Source organism: Gracilinanus agilis, chromosome 1, assembly GCF_016433145.1.
Source record: "Gracilinanus agilis isolate LMUSP501 chromosome 1, AgileGrace, whole genome shotgun sequence".
Classification (NCBI taxonomy): Eukaryota; Metazoa; Chordata; class Mammalia; order Didelphimorphia; family Didelphidae; genus Gracilinanus; species Gracilinanus agilis.
In genome coordinates, this window is record NC_058130.1 from 268,948,921 (window position 1) to 268,970,484 (window position 21,564).

The following is a 21,564-nucleotide window of genomic DNA, read 5'->3' on the forward strand; positions in this document are numbered from 1 at the left end:
TGGAAGAGGCAGTGATTAAATTGAATAGATAGGCAGAAAGGTGAGGAGAAAACTTTTCCTGAAGGGAGAACAACAAGAATATTATCAGCCAAAGCATGGAATCTGGAATAGTGTGGGGGGGTTGTTATGGTGTAAATACCAGTGAGCCTGGTTTGACTTGAGACTTTTGAAGACTACTGAGATTTCCAAAGGACTAGTGATGAAATACACAATTTATCTCTGGAAAGAGAACTCAAAACTCTTTGAGTGCAGATTGAAGCTCTTTATTTTTCTTGCCCCCTCCCCCCCTTTTTTTTTTGGCAACATGGTTAATAGGGAAATGTGTTTTGCATGACTTCATATATATAATTGATAGCATATTACTTGCCATCTCAGCGGGTAAAGGAGGGGCTGGAAAGAGGGAGAGAATTTGGAATTCATTTTTTAAAAGACAAATACCGAAAACAAAATAAATGAATAAATATAGTAAAATTTTTTAAAGCATGTTGAGACAAGTTAGAAATTATTATAGCAAAACTTTGATTTATCTGAAAACTAAACTTCTGGAATGGCTTAACCTAGTAAGAGACAAAGAGGGCATTGGGGAGGTTTTTTATGTTTTTGTTACCTTCTATTTTAGAATCATTACTGTGTATTGGTTCCAAGGCAGAAGAGCAATAAGGGCTAGGAAATGGGGGTTAAGTGACTTGCCATGGGGCACATAGCTAATTCAATTTGTTTGTTTTTTTTTTAAACCCTTGTACTTTGGTGTATTGTCTCATAGGTGGAAGATTGGTAAGGGTGGGCAATGGGGGTCAAGTGACTTGCCCAGGGTCACACAGCTGGGAAGTGGCTGAGGCCGGGTTTGAACCTAGGACCTTCCTGTCTCTAGGCCTGACTCTCACTCCACTGAGCTACCCAGCTGCCCCAGCTAATTCAATTTGAACCCAGAATCTCTGGTCTCTAGACCTGGCTCTCAATCCACTGAATCCACATAACCGTTTGTAGCTCTTAAGCATATCTAGTAAACCTGTAAATCCATGTTAGAGGAGTCACAAATCTCTACTGGGTTGAATTTAGTCATTTGGGTACAAAAGGAAAAGACTGCTTTGACTAATAGGTTCTAGAAAAAAAGAGTTTAACAAAAAATAGGAGAAAAGTGGGGTAGAAGGAATAGAGTAGTCAGGGCAGCTTAGTGACATGGTGGAGAGGGGGGAAGATCCGAGTTCCAAAGTATCCTCAGACACTAGGCAAGTGATTTAATCCCCACTGCCTACATAAAACTGGAAAAGGAAAGGCTAACCACTCCAGTGTCTTTGCCAATTGGCCCGTGGGGTCATAAAGGGTTAGATGTGACTGACCCACCACAGATGGACAGTGAGGAACCAACAGTCTTCTAGGAGGAGGAGAAGATGAAAGTCCAGGACAGCATTACAGGGGAAGATAGTTAACCCAGCTTTGTAAACAACCAGTTAGGATGCTCCCCAACATTAGCCATCACCATGCCAGGTTGTGGTAGGGAACAGCAGCTATTTTATGTGACCTGATCAGGTTTTCTTTTAAGGGAGTTTGGGGAAGCCATTCTTGGAATAGTCTTTGCTTTGGCCTCTTACCTCATGAGACATTGAGGTCCAGCCCATGCCCTATAGGGAAATCCTTCCCCACCCTGTATGGCAGGTTGGGTTAGAAAATAGCAGACTTATCTAAAGAATTCTCTCTCTCTCTCTCTCTCTCTCTCTCTCTCTCTCTCTCTCTCTCTCTCTCTCTCTCTCTCTCTTTTTTAAAGCTCTGTACAGACTCTTTTGTATTGCCTTTTCTGGTGCATTTTTTTTCTTTAAACCCTTAACTTCTGTGTATTGGCTCCTTGGTGGAAGAGTGGTAAGGGTGGGCAATGGGGGTCAAGTGACCTGCCCAGGGTCACACAGCTGGGACGTGTCTGAGGCTGGATTTGAACCTAGGATTTCCCATCTCTAGGCCTGACTCTCAATCGACTGAGCTACCCAGCTGCCCCCTTTTCTGGTGCATTTTATTCTAACCTTTGAGCCTAGGTCATAGGATTGGCCTGAGAGGAATTAGGGACGGGCCTGAGCCAGGTGTGGCTCAGATTATGTGTGAAAATCATTCATCTAAGAGGAGACATTCACAGTGTTCATGCTTCATCTGCACTACCTATGGAAAGTGCTTAATGAAGGACGGCTCAGTGGGTGAGACTGAGGGAAAGAGGGAAGGGGAAAGAGAGACTGCAGGGGGGAAGAGAGACAGAGAGGGGAGAAAGGCAGGAAGGGAAAAAAGGAAAGGGGGGGTATGGGGGAGAAAATCAATTAATGAGTAGGTGACAAAACATATTTTCTGTCTTTAGTAGGTACAAAGCATTATGTATGCCATTAAGGATGAAAAATAGAAAAAGCCGGCCAGTCCCTACTTCATTTAGTAATTTTCAGTCTTATCCAACTCTTCATGACTTCATCTGAGGTTTTCTTGGCAAAGCTATAGGAATGGTTTGCATTTCCCTTTCTAACTCATTTGACTAATGAGGAAACTGAGGCTAACAGGGTAAAAAGCTCAGTGAAGAATTACAGCCAGTTCCACTGGGTTCTTTGGTCACGAGGTGTTCTTTTAGGTGCTACAGAAGGTTGTAGCCTTACTTGGTCCAGACACAGGAAGCAGGAAGCAGCTGGCTCAAAGGCCCATTGAAAAGGAAGAGATACTAGCATGTTGTGAGGATCAAGAAGAAAACCAAAATGACGGGACATTTTTGTGTGTGTGTGTAGAGGAGAGGAATGTTGCCATGAAACTGGAAAGGTGGAATGGGCCAGATAGGGAGAGGCATTCCATGCTATGTATTTACAGTTGATACTGGAGGCAATGCGGAACCACTAGAGGTTGAGCAGAAGATAAAAGGTTGTGCTTTCAGAACATCACTTTGATCGCCATGTGTAGGATGGGAGACCAATTAGGGAGCTTGTGCAATAGTCTAGCTAAGAGATAATGAGGGCCTATGCTAGGGTGGTGGCTGGACCAGTAGATAGAAGAGGATGTTTGGGAGTGTTTGTAGAGGTAGAAAAGCAAGATTTAGACACCGATTATTGGATATGTGGGTTGAGGGATGACATTGATTTTAAGTCTCTATCACTGGAGGAATGGTGGACATGAACAGGGGGGGAAGGGTTTTGTTTTGGAGAAAGACATTGAGCTCTGTTTGGGTGCATTGAGTTGGTGGAGGAGCCTGTAAGGTACACATTTTTGTTATTCCGTTGTTTTGCAGACATGTCTGCTTCTTTGCAACCCCTTTTGGGTTTTTCTTAGCAAAGATACTGGAATGGTTTGCCATTTCCTTCTCCAAGTCATTTTACAGATGAAGGAACTGAGGCAAACAGGAAGAAGTGACTTACTCAGAGTCGCTGCTAGTAAATAGATGAGGCCAGATTTGAACTCCTCAAGAATTTTTCTGACTCGAGGCCTAGCACTGTGCTATTTAATTGCCCCTGAAAAGATATCATTAAGCTTGTCCAATAAAGTAAGTTAAAAAAATTTTTTTTAGTATTTAATTTAAAAAAAGTAGGAGATGTGTAAAGGGGCTCAGGAGAGAGATGAGGGCTAGACATGAAGATCAGGGATTCAACTTCATAGTAAACTTGAGCTCCAACGATGATCATTTCTGTATTACCCATCCATGGCCATGACTTAAAACCAGGTCTTCCTGACTCTGAGGCCAGAATTCTACTGGGTTACATAGTGCTATAGTTGGCTTTTATGGAGTTCTAGAAATGGTTTAAGAACTACATATGTTAAAGCTTATTAGTGAGACCTTACAGAAGTTTGAAGATTAGGAAATAAAAACAAAAATTATTGGCGTGAGAATGAAGGGAAATGGGTTATATAAGACTATGGGGAAGTGTGCATTTCTTAGAATCAATACTAAGAATCTGTTGCAAAGCAAAAGAGCATTAAAGGCTAGGCAATTGGGGTTAAGTGACTTGCCCAGGATCACACAATTAGGAAGTATCTGAGGTCAAATTTGACTCCAGCACCACCTGTCTACATGCCTGGCTCTCAATCCACTGAGCCACCCAGCTCCCCCAAAGTATGCATTTCCAAGACATATACACAAACATGAGGAGGGTACTTCATATCCGCCAGGTCCTTTTATTCCTTGTGACCCAATTGGGATGTAGGGGGGAAATGGGTATTCCAGTTACAAACATACCTTAGAGATATTGCAGATTTGGTTCTAGACCACTGCAATAAAAAGGGAGTCCCACAAATTTTTTGGTTTCCTAGTGCATATAATAAATTATATTTACTTTATAATGTAGTCTGGTGTGCAATAGTATTATGTCTTAAAAAAAAAAACACTGTACATACCTTAATTGAAAAATGCTTTATTGCTAAAAAATGCTATTCATCACCTGAGACAATTGCTAGTTTTTTTGTTGGCAGAGCATTTTGCCATAAAGTAATAAATAGTTGGTTCATATGAGTTGATTAAAAGGCCAAAGATAAAAAGTATATATATTATTTATCTTTGTCTATGAAGTTGCTCTTTTGGAGTTGTTTTTTAAAATGGGGGCAGGGGTGCACTGTTTGTATGTGTGAAACCTGTTATCCAGTAATAAAGTGGAATTTAATTTTTTGTGAGTTCTTTTTTTAAAAAAGTGGCTGCTGACTGATCTTGGGTGATAGTTGTTGAAAGATGGGGGGCTGTGACAATTTTCTCAAAATAAGACTACAGTGTAGTTAGCCCCATTATTTTAATATTGTTGTATCTCTGGGAATAAGGAGGCTGGAGGAGAGGGAGAGTGAAGGGAATAGCTGGGTCTGTGGAGTAGTCAGAACATATGTTTGTTGATTAAGTTCTCTATTTTGTGGACTCGATTCATGGTACCCCCAAACAACCACAAAAGTAACATTAAAGGTCAATGATCACAGATCAGCATAACAGACATAATAATAATAATGAAATAGTTTGAAATACTATGCTAATTACCAAAATATGACACAGAGATGTAATTTGAGTACATGCTGTTGGAAAAATCTCAACGCAGGCTTGCTACAACCCTTCATTATCTATGAAACACAATAAAGCAAAGCACAATAAAATAAAGCATACTTGTATTTTTAGATCACTGGTTCTCAAACCTTTGGGTCTTACGACCTCTTTTTTTTTTTTAAACCCTTAACTTCTGTGTATTGGCTCCTAGGTGGAAGAGTGGTAAGGGTGGGCAATGGGGGTCAAGTGACTTGCCCAGGGTCACACAGCTGAGAAGTGTCTGAGGCCCGATTTGAACCTAGGACCTCCGGTCTCTAGGTCTGGGACCTCTTATCTCTAGTCCTGGCTCTCAATCCACTGAGTCACCTAGCTGTACCCCCTCCCCTTCTCCTTTTACATTCTTCAAAATTATTGAGGACTACAAGAACTTTTGTGTTATGTGTAGGGATATTTACCATATTCAAAATTTTAATTTTGAATTATTATGGAGAATTATTATTAAGAAAATAGTTTTGACATGGAACCCCCACTGAAAGGTCTTGGGGACTTCAGGAAACCATAGGCCATACTTTGAGAACAGCTACTCCAGATCAGAGCTAGAAGGAACCTTAGAGGCTTATCAAGTCTTAATTCTGTCATTTTACAGATGAGGAGACTGAGGGATATTGTGTGATTTGACTAGAATCACATCTAATATACATCTGAGGGGAGATTTTGAACCCTTGTCTTCCAGAGTCCACCTACATTGCCTTATCTAAATGCAATCAGTACACTCCCCCCTATCCCCCATGAATTCTACATATTAAAAGCTCCCCCTACTATCAGTTCTTAGAAAATTCCATTATCAAGTTATCTTTATTATAATAAAATTATTACCAAAAGTTATTCTTATTATAAAGTTTTATTCCAAATAGAGAAGGTAAAGGTAGAGATGGGTAAAGATCATGATAGAACCATGCAAGTGGGATATACTTGTTATGTAAAAGTGAAAATTGTTGCTACTCTCTAAAAGATTCAATGACAGGGATATGGTGATTTTCCTGACCAGAGTTCTGTTGTCCCTTCTCCCCTAGCCCCATGTGATGATTTATACCTTATAAATTCTCCTGTTACCTCAGAATTTCTTTTCTCTATTTGTCACCCTTTCCCTCAAAACCCAGGCATTTGTCAAACCATGAGCATGGCTTTGCTTCAAGAATTTCAGGACTGTTGTAACCTTTAACTCTCTCCAATAGGCAGGACAGACCTCAGTCAGCCCTCATTGTTGATGGGCTGGTTACGGAGTTCTGCCAAAGAAATCTTTGCCCCCTTGAACTCTGGACTTTCAAAAAAGCATCAGCAAAGAACATAGTCTTTTGCTTGTCATTATAACACTAGCAAGAATCCTATCAACTAAGCAGAGGAAAACAGTTACATATAAAAACACCTCAGATAATGAAGTTTGAACTAGTTTTTGTCTGAAAATGTGGGCTGGGGAGAAGAGATTGAAACCTCTTTTGTAGTGGCACAACACACACACACACACACACACACTCTGTGTCTCTTGTCTCTCTCTCTCTTTCTCTCTCTCTCTTTTTTTCTCCTTCTCCCTCTCCCTCTTTAATAACATGAGACTGGGAGTCCTGGCTCTCTCACTACATAGATGATGCAGGGCCAATAACTTCTACTTCCTGGAACTCTGTTTCTTAATTTTTTAAATAAAGGCACTGAATTTGAAGTGGATTGGAATTCAAATCCAGCTTCAGACACTTTCTAGCTATGTGACCCTGGGCAAGTCACTTAACCCTGTTTGCCTCAGTTTCCTCAGCTGTCAAATGAGCTGGACAGAGAAATAGCAAACTGCTCCAATTGCTTTGCAAAGAAAACCCCAAATGGGGTCATGAAGAGCTAGACATGATTGAAAAAACTGAACAGCAGCAACATCTGTGAAGCACATTTGGCATTTAGTATTATATGTCCCCATATACTCCATAGAGGAGTATTCTTTTCTCTTTATCACAAAATCCCTTGATAACTCCTACTCCTTCCTCCAGGCTCTGACAAAAGAGATGACTTGTCCTTGCCAAGGCGAGACTTTCTCCATGTGTGTTTCATCTCATCCTCTCACTTCCTCAGCTTATTGCATGTTTAATCACATCTGTCTTGAATACTTGTCATTTCCCTGTTGCTTTCAGACATACCCAAGGTTCCCCTCTCCTAAAAATCCTTCCCTAGATTATGGTATCTCTTCAAATGATCATTCTGTGTTTCTTCCCTTTCTTTCTCAGTCAAATTCCTAGAAATATCCATTTCACCTGCTTCTACTTTCTTCTCACCTTAATAATCCATGTGGAGAACCATGGAATGGGGAGAGACTTGAAACAGTAAAGCCAGTTAGGAGACTGTTACGATGAACTATTGAGAAATGATGGGAGTCCATGCTAAGGTAATTGTCCTGTGAGTAGAAATAAGGAACCATATACATGCAAAAATGACCAAGATATGTCCGCTTACTGGGAGATGTCAGCCCCTTGAAATGCTTACGTATCCTTTAAAGCCCAAGTCAAATGTTATTTCCACCACTGAATATATTCATTATGACTATTCCTCTCCCCAAACCCTATGTGATAAGAATATTTTTCTCTTGGAACTTCAGGTTTGTTTTACATACTTTAGATGAACTTTAAGTGAGTGTGATTGCCTATTATAGTTGTCTATGAATGTTACATATCCTCTTACTAGACCCTAAAGTCTATGAGGCAAAAAGAGATATTTTATCTAACTTTTATATTGGCATCGGTGCCTTACATAGGGGTAGGTACATAATATTTGTTGAAGGGGGGGGCAGGGTTCACCTTAGCAAATAAACTTCACTGAGCCTCAGTTCCATTAGTTGTAAAAGGAAGTAATTGGATCCATTGAACGAAGTCCTGTTCATCTGTGGAATTCAATGATTTTATTTTCAAGAGAGATAATGAGCTTAAAAAATTATCTTTATTTTAATAACAAATTTCCACATAAGTTTTCTAAAGTTATATGATTCATGTTGTCTCCTTCTCTTCTTCCCTTCCCCCTCCCAGAGTTGACAAGCAATTAAATCTGGGTTATACATATATTATCAAACAAAACATTTCCATGTTATTCATTTTTGTAAGTGAATAATCTTATAAAACCCAAACCCCAAATCATATATCCAAATAGTCAAGTGATAAATCATATGCTTTCATTGGCAATTATACTCCAACAGTTCTTTCTCTGGAGGTGGAGAGCATTCTTTGTCATAAGTCCCTCAGAATTGTTTTGGATCATTGTATTGCTATTAGTAGCCAAGTCTATCACATTTGGTTTTTCCACAATATTGCTGTTACTGTGTACAATGTTTTCGTAGTTCTATTTATTTCATTCTGCATCACTTCATATAGGTCTTTCCAGCTCTTTCTGAAATCATCCTGTTCCGTCATTCCTTCTAGCACAATAGTATTCCATCACCATCTCATACCATAGTTTGTTCAGCCATTCCTCAATTGAGGAACATCCCTTCCTTTAGTTTCCAATTCTTTGCTGCCACAAAAGGGGCAGCTATAAATATTTTTGTACAAACAGGTCCTTTCCCATTTGAGACACTAAAAGTTGATATGACTGGTGACTGATGTGCCAATAGGTGAAACAGTGCCTTTGAGTGTGTTTTTAAGATTGGATACAGTACAGGACTTGGAGTTGGAAGATCTGAATTCAAATTCAGATTCAGCACTTACTAGCTGTGTGACTCCACCCAGTCATTTAACTGCTCTTTGTCTGTTTAGTCATCTGTAAAATAGGGATAATAATAGTATGTACCTCTCAAGGTCCTGGGTTCAAATCCTGCCTCAAATATATACCAATTGTGTGACCCTAAGTAAATCTCTTAACTAAGTCTCTGAACCATAGTTTCTTCAAAGGAAATCAAATACATTGGTCTCTAGGTCCCCTTCCAGTTCCAAATCTATGATCCTAAAATCTCAGTGGTTATATTTAGGCATGGGGACTTGGGGGAGGGGGGGGCAAACCAATCCACCAAAGGAAGACAAGTGATGTTTGGCAGAGTGTGGACAATATAAACCTGCCCTTAAATTACAAAGCTCATATCCTGTATACAGCAAGGCAAATATAGTCCATTCAAGTAAAATCCATGTGAAAATAATTTTGAATCAACATAGTAGATGCCATTCTAGGAATTTTTTTTTTTTTTGTCTTTACAGATGAATAGTAGTTGAGATATAGAAAAGAATTTCCAGGACAATTTCATTGAGTATGGATTAAACACCTATTTGAATGTAAGAAGAAAGCTAAAACTTTTAGTTGGCAGAGTTGAGGAGGTCTGTATTCCAGGGCATGGAGAAAAGCAAACAAAATGGTTTCACTAGACTATAGAATCCATGAAAGAGGGCAGCAAAGTTAAAATAAGTCTGGAAAGATAGACGTGAACCACACAAGGGAAGAGCTTTAAATCATCAGACTGAGGAATTTGCATTTTGTCCTTGAGGCAGTCAAAATTTTTGAGCATGGGGTGAAATGGTTAAGTTTGTGCTTTGAGATTATTTTTATAGCCCTTGTAGTAGAAGGTAGGTCAGAGAGGGGACAAACTGGAAGAAACCATTGCAGTAATTCCGATAAGAAAAGATCAGGGATTAAAAATGAGGGCACGGACCTAAGGAGTTGAGGAAGGGGATAGGTTGATATCTTATGGAATTGGAATCAACAGGGTTATATAATTGACTAAATATAGAAAATGAGGGAGAGAAAAAATTAGAGGATGACTCCTAGGTTTGGGACTCAGATAATGAAGGATATCGATGCCTTCTTTAAAAGACAGGAACATTGAAGGGATAGAGTTAGAGTCAAGAGGGAAGATAATGAGCTCAGAAATGAAGAACATAGTTCAGACAAGGGAAAGAGGACTGATTGATTATCCGGTGAAAAATTAGATGAATTTGAGAGAAGGAGCTTGATAAGCCCAAGCAAGTTCAGTAAAAATAGAGCAGATAAAAAGAGAGGAAGTCATTCAAATAGCATTTGTGAATATGTACACAAGTACAATGTTTCAATTCATCTCAAAGTCTGTTTCATAGAATTACAGTTTCGGAATTGGAAGTAAAGATTGTGTATTTTACCCCCTCACCTTCATCCCGTCGTTGTTCACAATTGGCTTATTCCTTTTCTTTTTATCATTGAGGAAACTAAGACTCAAAAAAAGAAAGTAGATAATAGTAGTCGTGATTTAATTTGTCATAATTTATTGAAATGATTCACTATGAAATAATAACAGACCCACTTTGATTTTTTTTTCATTCTAATCCCAGAGTAAAGACCTGAGAATAATAACTCTAAATCATCTAAAATAAGCCATATTTCATTTTAAGGGATGGGAAGGAGTAGGGGATAGAAAATTTATTAAGCTCTTCACCCATGCTAAGCACTTCTTATTTGACTCTTAAAACAACCCTAAGAGAGCATTTCTCTTATTACCCATTTTACAGTTGAAGAAATTGAGATAGAAATTAAATGACTTGTCCCTTATTCACAGAAAGTAAATATTTAGAGGTGGAATTTGAACTCAAGTTTTCCTAACTTGAGGCCCAGTGTTCTTGTCCACTGGGATATCTACCGGAGTGGAGGAAAAGGGAGAACATTAGGGTTAGCATAAAGGTCAGTGGGTTCAAGAAGAGTGAATTAAAGAGGATAGAGAGATCGTTCACATGGTGGGTATGGTAAGAGTAGTGCATGTTTTTTTTTTAACATTTATTAATATTCATTTTTAACATGGTTACATGATTCATGCTCCTCCTATCCCCTTCAACCCCCCCCCCCCGCACCCCCCCTGCCCATGGCCGATGCGCATTTCCACTAGTTTTGTCATGTGTCCTTGATCAAGACCAATTTCCAAATTGTTGGTAGTTGCATTGGTGTGGTAGTTTCGAGTCCACACCCCCAATCATGTCCACCCCGACCCATGCGTTCAAGCAGTTGTTTTTCTTATATGTTTCCTCTCCTGCAGTCCTTCCTCTGAATGTGGGTAGCTTTCTTTACCATAAATCCCTCAGAATTGTCCTGGGTCATTGTATTGCTGCTGGTACAGAGGTCTATTACATTAGATTTTACCACAGAATGTCAGTCTCTGTGTACAATGTTCTTCTGGCTCTGCTCCTTTCGCTCTGCATCTGTTCCCGGAGGTCTCTCCAGTTCACCTGGTTTGTTTTTGTTTTTATGAGGAAGGTGGCATAGGAGTGAAGTGAGAGGGAGAATGCTAACTTGATTATAGTTGATTATTATAGCTACTCCATCTTTGTTGAATATGAGGAAAAACCCCACTGATTTCTATTACTTCCATTTATTTTAATTTAGTTTTCCATTCTAGTTCCTTAGAAGCAAAAAAAAAAAAAAGGTCCTAGGTTCAAATCTGGCCTCAGACACTTTCCAGCTTTGTGACCCTGGGCAAGTCACTTGACTCCCATTGATTGCCTAGCCCTTACCACTCTTCTGCCTTAGAGCCAATACACAGTATTGACTCCAAGATGGAAGCTAAGGTTTAAAAAAAAAAAAAATGTTTCAGTGGACATTCTCTTTCTTTTCTCTGGGATTTTACATTGCATTGTCAGAAAGAAAAGGTGATTTTGTACCTGCATTTTGAAGAGGTCTTAATCATTAACATGGAAAGAGAGTCAGTGAATGGATTCTAAGCTTGCTATTTTTATGGGTGGAAAGTTTTCCTGATAGGTGTTTCATCATCTTTTTCCCACTTACTCTTTTGGTTTGGTGAAGTTGGCAGTCTTTGTGGAGAGAGATTTTAACAAAGATAAAAAGGGAGGTTGGTCCCAAAAATTGTTTCTTTTTTTCACTTAACATTTTTTTTTAATCGTTTGTCTTTTGTTTTCATATTGTTCATTTCCGGATTTGGTCTACCTTGTAACAAAGAAAAAAGTTAAACTGACAGGACACCATGTCTGGGTCTGAGTGTTAATGCTTTTAGGCAGTTACAAAATATATTTTTTTAAATGGGTAGGCAAATGGTTGATCCACATGCCAGTTGGATTCCTGAAAATGAAGCTATGTTTGGCCTTCTCTTTAGAACTGAAGGTCTAAAACTGATTAGTTTCAGGTATTGCTGGATATGGTTCAAAATGAAAAGTCCCAAAGTGCTTTTCTCTTCCTGTTTTCTTCACCAGAGTAAAACCTCTAAAGTACAACTCCCCTTCCCCCTTTCCTTTGAGTGACAGACTTGAAATTCTTCCTTTGTGTCCTTTGGAATTCTTGATTTTTAAAACTTCCCTTCATTGTAGGCTTTTCCCTCTTGTAGCCTTTCCATCTTTTGGCACCCACCAAGACTTGTCATCCCTTAAATGGCATTGGAACCCTGATCATCTTCCCCTACCTCCTAAGGGATGAGGTACTTCTTATTTACCAGGTTACTTTCTAGCCTCTCTCTTTGCAGCAACCATTCAATAGTCTTCAATTTTGAAGTTTATTCTGTTCCTACCCAATCCATTTCCCAATGGCAGTTATCCATCAGTTCCTAGGACATTGTTTTTTTCTTCAGGAGTTCAGTTTCTGCTTTATGATCTCCTCCCATACCACAAAAAGTTGTTGTTGTTGTTGTTGAGTCGTTGGGTCCTGTTGGACTCTGTGATCCCTGTGGACCATAGCAGCCCAGATTCTTCTGTCTTCCACTACCTCTCGAAGTCTGTCCAAGTTCATGTTCATTGTTTCATTACCACTATCTATCCATCTCAATCTCTGCCATCCCCTTCAATCTTTTCCAACATCAGGATCTTTTCCAGTGACATCTTATTGTGTAGTCATTAGCTTCAGCTTCAGTATTTGACCTTCCAGTGAATAGTCTTAAATTAATTTCTTTAAATATTGGTTTGATTGTCTTTTTGTACAAGGGACTCAGAAGTCGTCTTTAGCACTTCAGTTAAAGCATTGATTCTATAGTACTCAGCTTTCCTTAAAGTCCAACTCTCACAGCCATATATTACTCCTGGAAAAACCGTAGTTTTGAATATACAAACCTTTATTGGTAAAGTGATATCTCTGATTCTAAGTATACTGCCCACATTTGCCAAAGCCTTCATTTCATGACTTTGGTTACCATCTTGCAGTGATCCTTCACTTGCAGTATCACTTCACAAAGCACTTTTGGTGCCCTGCCTTGGGCTAAGAACCTTTCTGACTAGCAGATGAGCCTGTTTAGCTACTTTGTAGAAAGGCTGTCTTTTTCCCCTCTACTTTATTAAACATCAACCAACATGACCATTTCTGCACACACATGCGCACACACAGAGCTAGAGAAATAAGAATTGCACATAGGACTGTAAATCTATAATCACTAACATTTATATGGTGCTTACTAGCCAGATACCCTGCTAAATGATCTTCCCAACAACCCTATGAGAAGGTAAATGCTATTATTATCTCATTTTAACAGAAGAGGAAACTGAAGGCAGAGGTGAAATGACTTCCTCTTCAGGTCTTATGATATTCTTCACCTCAGCTATATATAAGAACAGTCACATCCTTGATCTTGATTTTATCTACAAGTGTTGACTCTTAGTAACAACAATTAGAAGGACCTGAAACTTGGCAACTGAGTCTCTTCATCTGAAAATGGGGACAACAATAACTTGTGAGTTATAGAGAGGATCAAAGAAAAATATGTAAAACTTTGAATAAAAATTTATATTTATATAGCTATTTGTGGTTAGTTGGAGGGATAAATAATAAGGTAGCCACAGTGATGGGTCACTTTAAATTACCTTGTAAAACTTTAGGGTCTTAGAAAAACCTAAAACACCCATAGTGACCTTATGTCAAGGACTTTTTTGGTCCTCTGATGAGGCTTATTGATCCCTTTACAGGATGTTTTAAAATGCATAAAATAACATGCACAGGACTATAAAAGAAACCAATTTTATGGAAGTTTTGTGTGTATGTAAAGAGAACAAAGGGTCATGCACCCTAGGCTAAGGTTCCCTCCATTGGAGTAGCTCCCTTATTTTTATAAAGGAGGACACTGAGGCCTCTAGACTAGGATATCAGAAAAGCAGATTAAGGGAACTTGGTAAAAGTATTAACATTTACTCTCCTACTAAAAAACCCATTATCCCCTGATCTTTCAAGCAGCATACTGTAAGGTAGTTTGATGAGATTAAAAACACTCAGTTCACAGCATTATTGTGATGTTCAAATGGAGTTCTTTGTAAAAATTAAGTTTATACACATAAAGTTCTTTGCAAACCTTAAAGTTGTATTTATTTATAGTGTTTCCTTGCTTACTTCCTACCTATATCTAATTACATTTTTCCTCTCATTGTATCTATAGATTCCTTATTTTGGCATTCAGGCTATTTAAAAAGCAAAAATAAATAATACTACTTTGGAAGGATTTATTTCTCATTCATTTGGTTTTCTTAATCATTGATCTGAGGTCTATTTTAGACACTGGGGTATTTAATTGAAAGAACTAGGTTTGTAAACCTTCTGTGTCACCATCTTAACCAAACACTACAGAAGGGGTTCTGCCCAGCTATTGGTGGAGTGGTTCTCTTCAAATATTGAGATTAAGTGTCTAAGATAATGGGGCAGCTAGGTGGCTCTGTGGATTAAGAGCCAGGCCTAAAGATAGGAAATTCTGGGCTTAAACTTTGCCTCAGACACTTCGTAACTGTGTGAGCCTGGCAAGTCACTTAACCCCACTGCCTAGCCTGTATCACTCTTCTGACCTTAGAACCAATATATAGTATTGATTCCAAGATGGAAGATAAAGGTGGTTTGTTTTTTTTAAATGTCTATGATGTACCAACACTATGATTCTATGACCCAAACTAGAAACACAGTAATTATAAATCTTAACAGACATTACTATCACCAAGGCCAAACATAACAACCAAATTTGGCCATAGTGTTAAGAGTTAATGCTAACTCCTGAAATTTTTGAACCTGTTTCTTATAATGACCATCGGCTAGTAAAGCCAAGGTCAGGGGGTTGACTCACCAGTCCTTCCACAACCTTTTATCTTGAGTGCCCTTGGTATGAGTTTTTATCACATTGTTCATTAATGATTTTTTGAAGGTGAGGGAGGTTAAATGGAACTAGGGACCTTGAAGAGGAATACAAGGTAGAATGAGGGGCAGCAGGAAGCCAAGATTGATAGTGAAGGGAAAAGATTTGGTGGGGGTTAACCGAGGAATTAAGTGGGCAAATGGAGGGACATAGAAAAGAAAAATAAGTAATATCAAAGGAGAGCATAAGTTTTTATTTAAGGCTCAATCTAGTTGTTACTTTGACTTTAAAATGCTATGAAAAAACTGCCAGTTATACTGAGATAGGACAGTGCATTCTTTCCACTTTTCCTTAGTAGATGCAGTTTTATTTTTGTATTATGTTTTATGTATTATTACAGTTTTTAGTGCAAGAATGCATTCCTTTTCTGCCAGTTTGATTGTTGTATTGGAGTAGCTATAGCCAAATCTTGTGGGATAAGTTTACTTCTTTAAGACAGAATTTCGAAATGTGACTTTCCTTTCGGTTCTTCCCTTCCTTCTCTCTCCTCTCCCCTCCCCTCAGCATACATGTCCTTTGGCATTGGGCCAGATGTTAGAATGAGAGAGAGGGCATTTGTGATTAAGAGCTACATCCTCATTTCATGCCATCTGCCAGTTTTCAGTTTCTGGATTGGTACGTCTAAAATGATTCAAAAAGTTTCAAGACCAAACATTTGATGGCAGGAATACAAAGACTAAAGGAATATTCTTTTTCTTTTTTTTTTTTCTTAAAAAAAAGTACTTGTTCCAAGTTTCATTTACAGTCCTTTTTTTCTATTCTGCTAGGCATATGGAAATGCTTTTTTAGTGCTTAAATTCAGATTAAAAACAGCACACACACAAAAATAATCAGAAGGTACTTGCTCCAGATGTATTTGTTGGCATAGATACAAAGAATGTCAGAGAAACTGTCCTTTGTGTTTTTTTTTTTTACTTTTTTTTCTAATTCCATGTAGAAAGTTTTTTTACAATTGTTATCTGATATTTTGCTATTCAGATTTCCCCCCTCCTCTCTCCTATCTCCTCCCCAGTCATCTCCTTTGTATTTTCAAGGAGTCACTTTAGTGTTAGCCAAAGCTGTCACAAACTTGCTGCTTGTTCTTGGAAAAAAATTTTTAACATCTTTGAGCCTCAGCTTCTTCATCTGTAAAAGGAAGAGGTAGACACACTTAACTCCTATCTTTTCTCTGACATCTTCAACCTCTTATTTATAACTCAACCAAATACTTATAAAACTAGGTGACTTGCTAGCATCTCAAATTCAGCACATCCAAAAAATAAAGCCATTTTTTCTCTCCTGCTAACTTCTGGCCTCAATCCCCCCCATCTTTTCCCATCAATGGAATTTTATGGTTTACAAAACATTTTCCTCACAACATTCTTGTGGGGTAGGTAGTGTGAATTTGTCTCTTTACTATCTTTCTGAGGAAACCTGGGTCTCAGAGATGAATTGGTTTTTCCCACATTTTTTATAGATAGTAAAAGGTGAAGCTGGGATTTGAATCCAGGTGTCCCAAGCTGGGAAAGAAACTTCACATTGGAGTCTTAATCTGTCCTCCATCCGTTACATTTTATCTGCCACTGCATCCTCTCAGTTCTTCCTTTGAAATAATCTTTTATTTACTTCCTTCCTCTTCATTCCCACTTCTATGATGTTTGGCCAGGCTCTTATTACTGTAGGTCTTATTCAAACATTTTTTGAAGTTTCTACCCTTTGCAGAGCACTGGGCCAGGTGCTTGGCATGATGAGGAAGCAGAGATGGTGATATAAGGCTTAGCTAAGCTGTTGTCTCTGGGGATTACAGGGCAATAGGGAGAAAAATAACCTTTGTGGAGTTGTGACATGGCATCTCCTACTGCACAGGTGCTAGATGGAGCCCCCACCTCCAGCAGTCATTGCTACTAAAGACCTGGAAGAGAAAGTTTCTAATCACCAAAATTATTGGCTCTTTAGATGACAACACCAGATAAATAACGATTGTATCAGTGGTAATGATGTTAAAGAAAATAAATTAACATCTGCTTTGCCATTGCATCCTTAGGACCATGGGGCCTTTTCATTTGACATAGCTGAAATCTCCCATTTTCTCTCCCCCATTAGACTGTGAGTTTCTTGGGATCGGGAACTGTTTTGCTTTTCTAGCTTAGTATTTGCCTTTTTCATTCATTCATGAATGCAAACAGCTTTGAGGTGAAATATTACATAGGTGCTTTGGATGCAATACAATAAAACACCATGAAGATTCAAGGGGAGGAGGTTCTTATTTCTGTAGAAATTAATCTTAAAGATAGATGGGAGCAAGCAGAGTAGAGATAAGACCTGACAGGGAGGTTGATTAGTATAGATATAATCATAGCTTACCTTATTTTAGTTTTCACTTTAAATGATATTTTATATATCTCCCAACTAGAAAAAACTACTGAAAGATTGCTGTTATTTTTTCTTACTGTCGTGTCCCAGATTCCTTAGTTTTTGTTCCTTTAATTTTTAAAAAGATTTGTCTTTCTAATTACATGTAAAAACAATTTTTAACAATTGTTTTTTTTTTAATTTTGAGCTGAGACAACAAGCATTTTGATACAGGTTATATATGTGTAGTCATGTAGAAAATATTTCTATATTTGTCTTGTTGTGAAAGAAAACAGATCCCCCAAACCCTTAGAATGTTAAAGAAAGTAAAAAGTGGTATGCTTTGATATGCATTGAGACTCCATCAATTCTTTCTCTGGCAGTGGATAGCATTTTTCATAAGTCCTTTGGAGTAGTCTTGGATCATTGTATTGCTAAGAATAGTTAAATCATTCCCAGATATTCATTCTACAGTATTGCTATTGCTGTGTACAATGTTCTCCTGGTTTTGCTTTCTTCACTTTCCATCAGTTAATAAAAGTCTTTCCAGGTTTTTTTACTTGTTGTTTCATATAGCACAGTAGAATCCCATTGGAATCATATATCACACTTGTTGGGGCAGTTAGGTAGCACAATCAATAGAAAGCCAGAACTGGAGTTGGGAGGACCTGAATTCAAATCTATCCTCAAATACTTCCTAACTGGGTTACCCTGGGCAGGTTACTTAGCCCCAGTTGCCCAGCCCTTTTGTAGCTCTTCTGTCTTAGAACTTGTTCAGCCATTCCCCAGCTGATGGGCATCACCCTTAATTTCTAATTCTTTGCTACCACAAAAAGAGCTGCTCTAAATATTTTTGTTTAGGTCCTTTTCCTTTTTTTTTTTAAATCTCTGTGGGATACAAATCTAGTAGTGATATTTCTGGGTCAGAGGGCACATATACATAATTTTATAACCTTTTGCGCATAGTTCCAAATTGCTCTCCAGAATGTTGAGATCATTGATTTCACAATTCCAATATTAGTGTCCCAATTTCCCCACATTCCCTCCAACATTTGTCATTTTCCTTTTCTGTCATATTAGCCAATCTGATAGGTATGAATGACATAGTACCTTAGAGTTGTTTTAATTTGCATTTCTCTAATCAGTAGTGATCTGGAGCATTCCCTCATAACTATCATAATTTCTTCATCTGAGAATTGCCTATTCATGTCCTTTGACCATTTATCAATTGGGGTATAACTTGTGATCGTATAAATTTGATTCAGTTCTGTTTTCGCATTTAAGGCCCTCTACAAACCTGGTCTATAGATGTGCTCACATACACATATCTGTCAATCTGTCACTTTGTTTCTTATTCCATAATATGTACCATTTATTGAAACCAGTAGAATGTCAGCTCCATGAGGACAGGAATTGTTTTTCTTTTTTATCTTTGTATCATCTACTACTTTATATAGGATGGGCCTTTAAGAAGGAAAAAAGAAAAGAAAAGAGACAAGAAGGATGGAGGAAAAAATAAACAGCCATTAAGTACTTACTATTTGCTGGACACTGTGCCGAGTACTAGGGAATAATAAATATTTGTTGAATTAAGCTTAAGTTGAACTGCTTCTCCTTCCTGTCCTCCATATTCAACATACTCTTATAATGCCTGCCCCTCCACCACCCTCTCTCCCCCTGACAATTGTCAAACCCCACCTCATCTAGGAAGTCTTTCCATGGCGTTTATTGCCTGATATGCTTGACACCTGATTATATTTAATTGAACACTGGCCAAACACTGATGAATGCTAGTCTTAGCAAGAGGCTAATCTTGCAAAGGTATAGATAATTTCCAAAGCTCTGTGCCACGTGTGCCCTAACTTTGATCATTTAGGGCAGTGGTTCCCAAACTTTTTTGGCCTACTGCACCCTTTCCAGAAAAAATATTACTTAGCCCCCTGGAAATTAAATTTTTTTTAAATTTTAATAGCAATTAATAGGAAAGATAAATGCACCCATGGCCATCACCACCCCCCTGGATTGCTACAGCATCCTCCACATTGGGAGTCACTGATTTAGAATATAATTCATATAATTTTGGGAAAAGAAGAAAAGAACATATTTTTACTTGAATCCTGCTAATAAGTGTTATATATATAAGTGTTCTATAAATGAACCCATGCCATTCTTCAACCTGCTTATATATCCTGTCTTTATTATACTTTCTCAGTTGGCCCATTAAATGTGGAATTTGTGCACCCTGTGAATCTGGAAACTATAGAGAAAGAAAATCCTAAATTGAAACGAGGAGGTCGATTTACCCCAGAAGACTGCACAGCAGTTCAAAAAGTGGCCATTATTATCCCCTTCAGGAATCGGGATGAACATCTACGTTATTGGCTCTTTTATCTCCACCCCTTTCTACAGCGACAGCAGCTGGATTACGGGATATATGTGATAAATCAGGTAAGAGATAAAAGATAATGTGACTATGAGTACATTATTGGGTTTCATGTCAGTACTACGTCAGTATAAGGAATGATACATCTATACTGAATTAACTTGGCAACAGGCTTTGATATTAATAGTAATGTTGTAGAAAAAGAATGAATGAAGAGGTGAGAGTTCATAAACTGGAAGCCAAAATTCAACTCCCATTGAGCTGTTCTTCTATTCAGAAGTAACTCCCTCCCTCCCAACTCTTTAAACATTTTAGCCTAGCTCATTCAATTTATTGTCCAATATCGTAGGGTTTGTAAGTGGTTAGAGACCTTAGAAATTGTGTAATAGAACTTTGTATGGGAAAAAATGAGGCCTAGAAAAGGGGTAGTCAGTTGCCTAGGTACTGGGCTTTGGATCCTGCTCCTCTGATTCTAAACCCAGACTTTATTACTGTGAATTCAGACTTTAGTACTATAGATAAGTAATCATAAGGATAAAATGTATTTCGTATATCATGGAGTTTAGATCTAATGTCAGAAACACCCTTAAATGTCTTTTGGGAGTTTTATTTGTCACAGGCCAATGAATGGGTTGAGATTTATATCCATCAGATGGATGGAGACAATAAAATTTAATAATGAACATCTCTTATGTGGATGGCATCAAACTTTATTCCTATTCCGTGATATTAATGCTTCAGAGATAGCTCAGCTTTTGTACCTCTCCCTACCCCCCCCCCAATAATTGATCTGACTTGGACAGAAAGGTTGGTTATGGAGATATGTCTTTATAAACAGTTGCTTGCTTCTTGTCATTGAAGGGATATTTTTTTTGGAGTTTACTTAAATGCTTGATTTCTTTACCCTTTATAAATAACTAGTAAATTGTGATCTAACTCAGTCATATATCTAATCTCTGGATTTATACCATTTTCTTTGAAATTCATTAGAAATGACAGATATATTTGTTTTAAGATGAATTGGCCACCATTTTGTTTTGAACTTACATCATGTTAGTGTTATTTAATACTGTGAAAGTCCTAATCAAAACTAGTGAATATCACCATAATAGTTATCAAGGAACAAACAGACCAATAAGAATTCCAAGGGACTTCAGTTCACCCAATATTACTGAGCTTCTACTATGTACATGCATTACACTAGGTTCTTTTGTTTGGGATATTTAAAGAAATTTATAATTGAATCTTCAAAATAGGCTAGTCATACAAAAAAAAAATCTCATGGTAATACCTGGTTACAGTATTACTCAATTGCTTTATATTCCAGTTTTCTTATCTGTAAAGTGAACTACATGCCATCTAAGGTCTCACTAATTCTGAAGTTTTAGAATTTTATGAAAATCATTCCAAGTTAGTGTATGGTTGAATTGAATGATGGATTAGGTAAATTCAGAGATAAAAGTGCAGGTTTGGATGATTAGGAAAGACCCAAGCCTAACATTATAGAATAATGAAAGAATGAAGTTAAAGGGGAATGGGAGAGATGGGGTACGTGGTAGATGGTAGAGAGACAATTGTGCCAGGCAGAGGAGTTGGACTTTATACATTAGGCAGTAGAGAGCCATTTGGGATTTTTGATGTGATAACAAATTTAGGAAAATCTATTTGGTGGTAGTGTGTAACAGAAGTTGGTGGGAAGAAATAAACTGGAGGCACAGGTATTGTGACTATTTACATAAGAGATCTTAGGCCCTTCAGCTAAATTATATAATTAAAAAAAAAGAAAAAGAAAAAGGTAGAAGA

At 38.0% G+C, this 21,564-nt stretch overlaps 1 protein-coding gene and 1 pseudogene across 1 annotated transcript in view; one reads left to right on the top strand and one right to left on the bottom strand.

Moving 5' to 3' along the window:
• The window catches only part of LOC123250665, a 177,889-nt pseudogene extending 165,204 nt beyond the window's left edge, over positions 1-12,685 (bottom strand).
• A 2,871-nt stretch (positions 12,686-15,556) lies between these two features.
• The window catches only part of B4GALT1 (beta-1,4-galactosyltransferase 1), a 33,102-nt gene continuing 27,094 nt past the window's right edge, over positions 15,557-21,564 (top strand). The window contains exons 1-2 of the mRNA XM_044679869.1: positions 15,557-15,662; positions 19,591-19,826. Of these exons, the coding sequence (XP_044535804.1) occupies positions 15,557-15,662; positions 19,591-19,826 (342 nt within the window). The remainder of the gene's footprint in view (positions 15,663-19,590; positions 19,827-21,564) is intronic.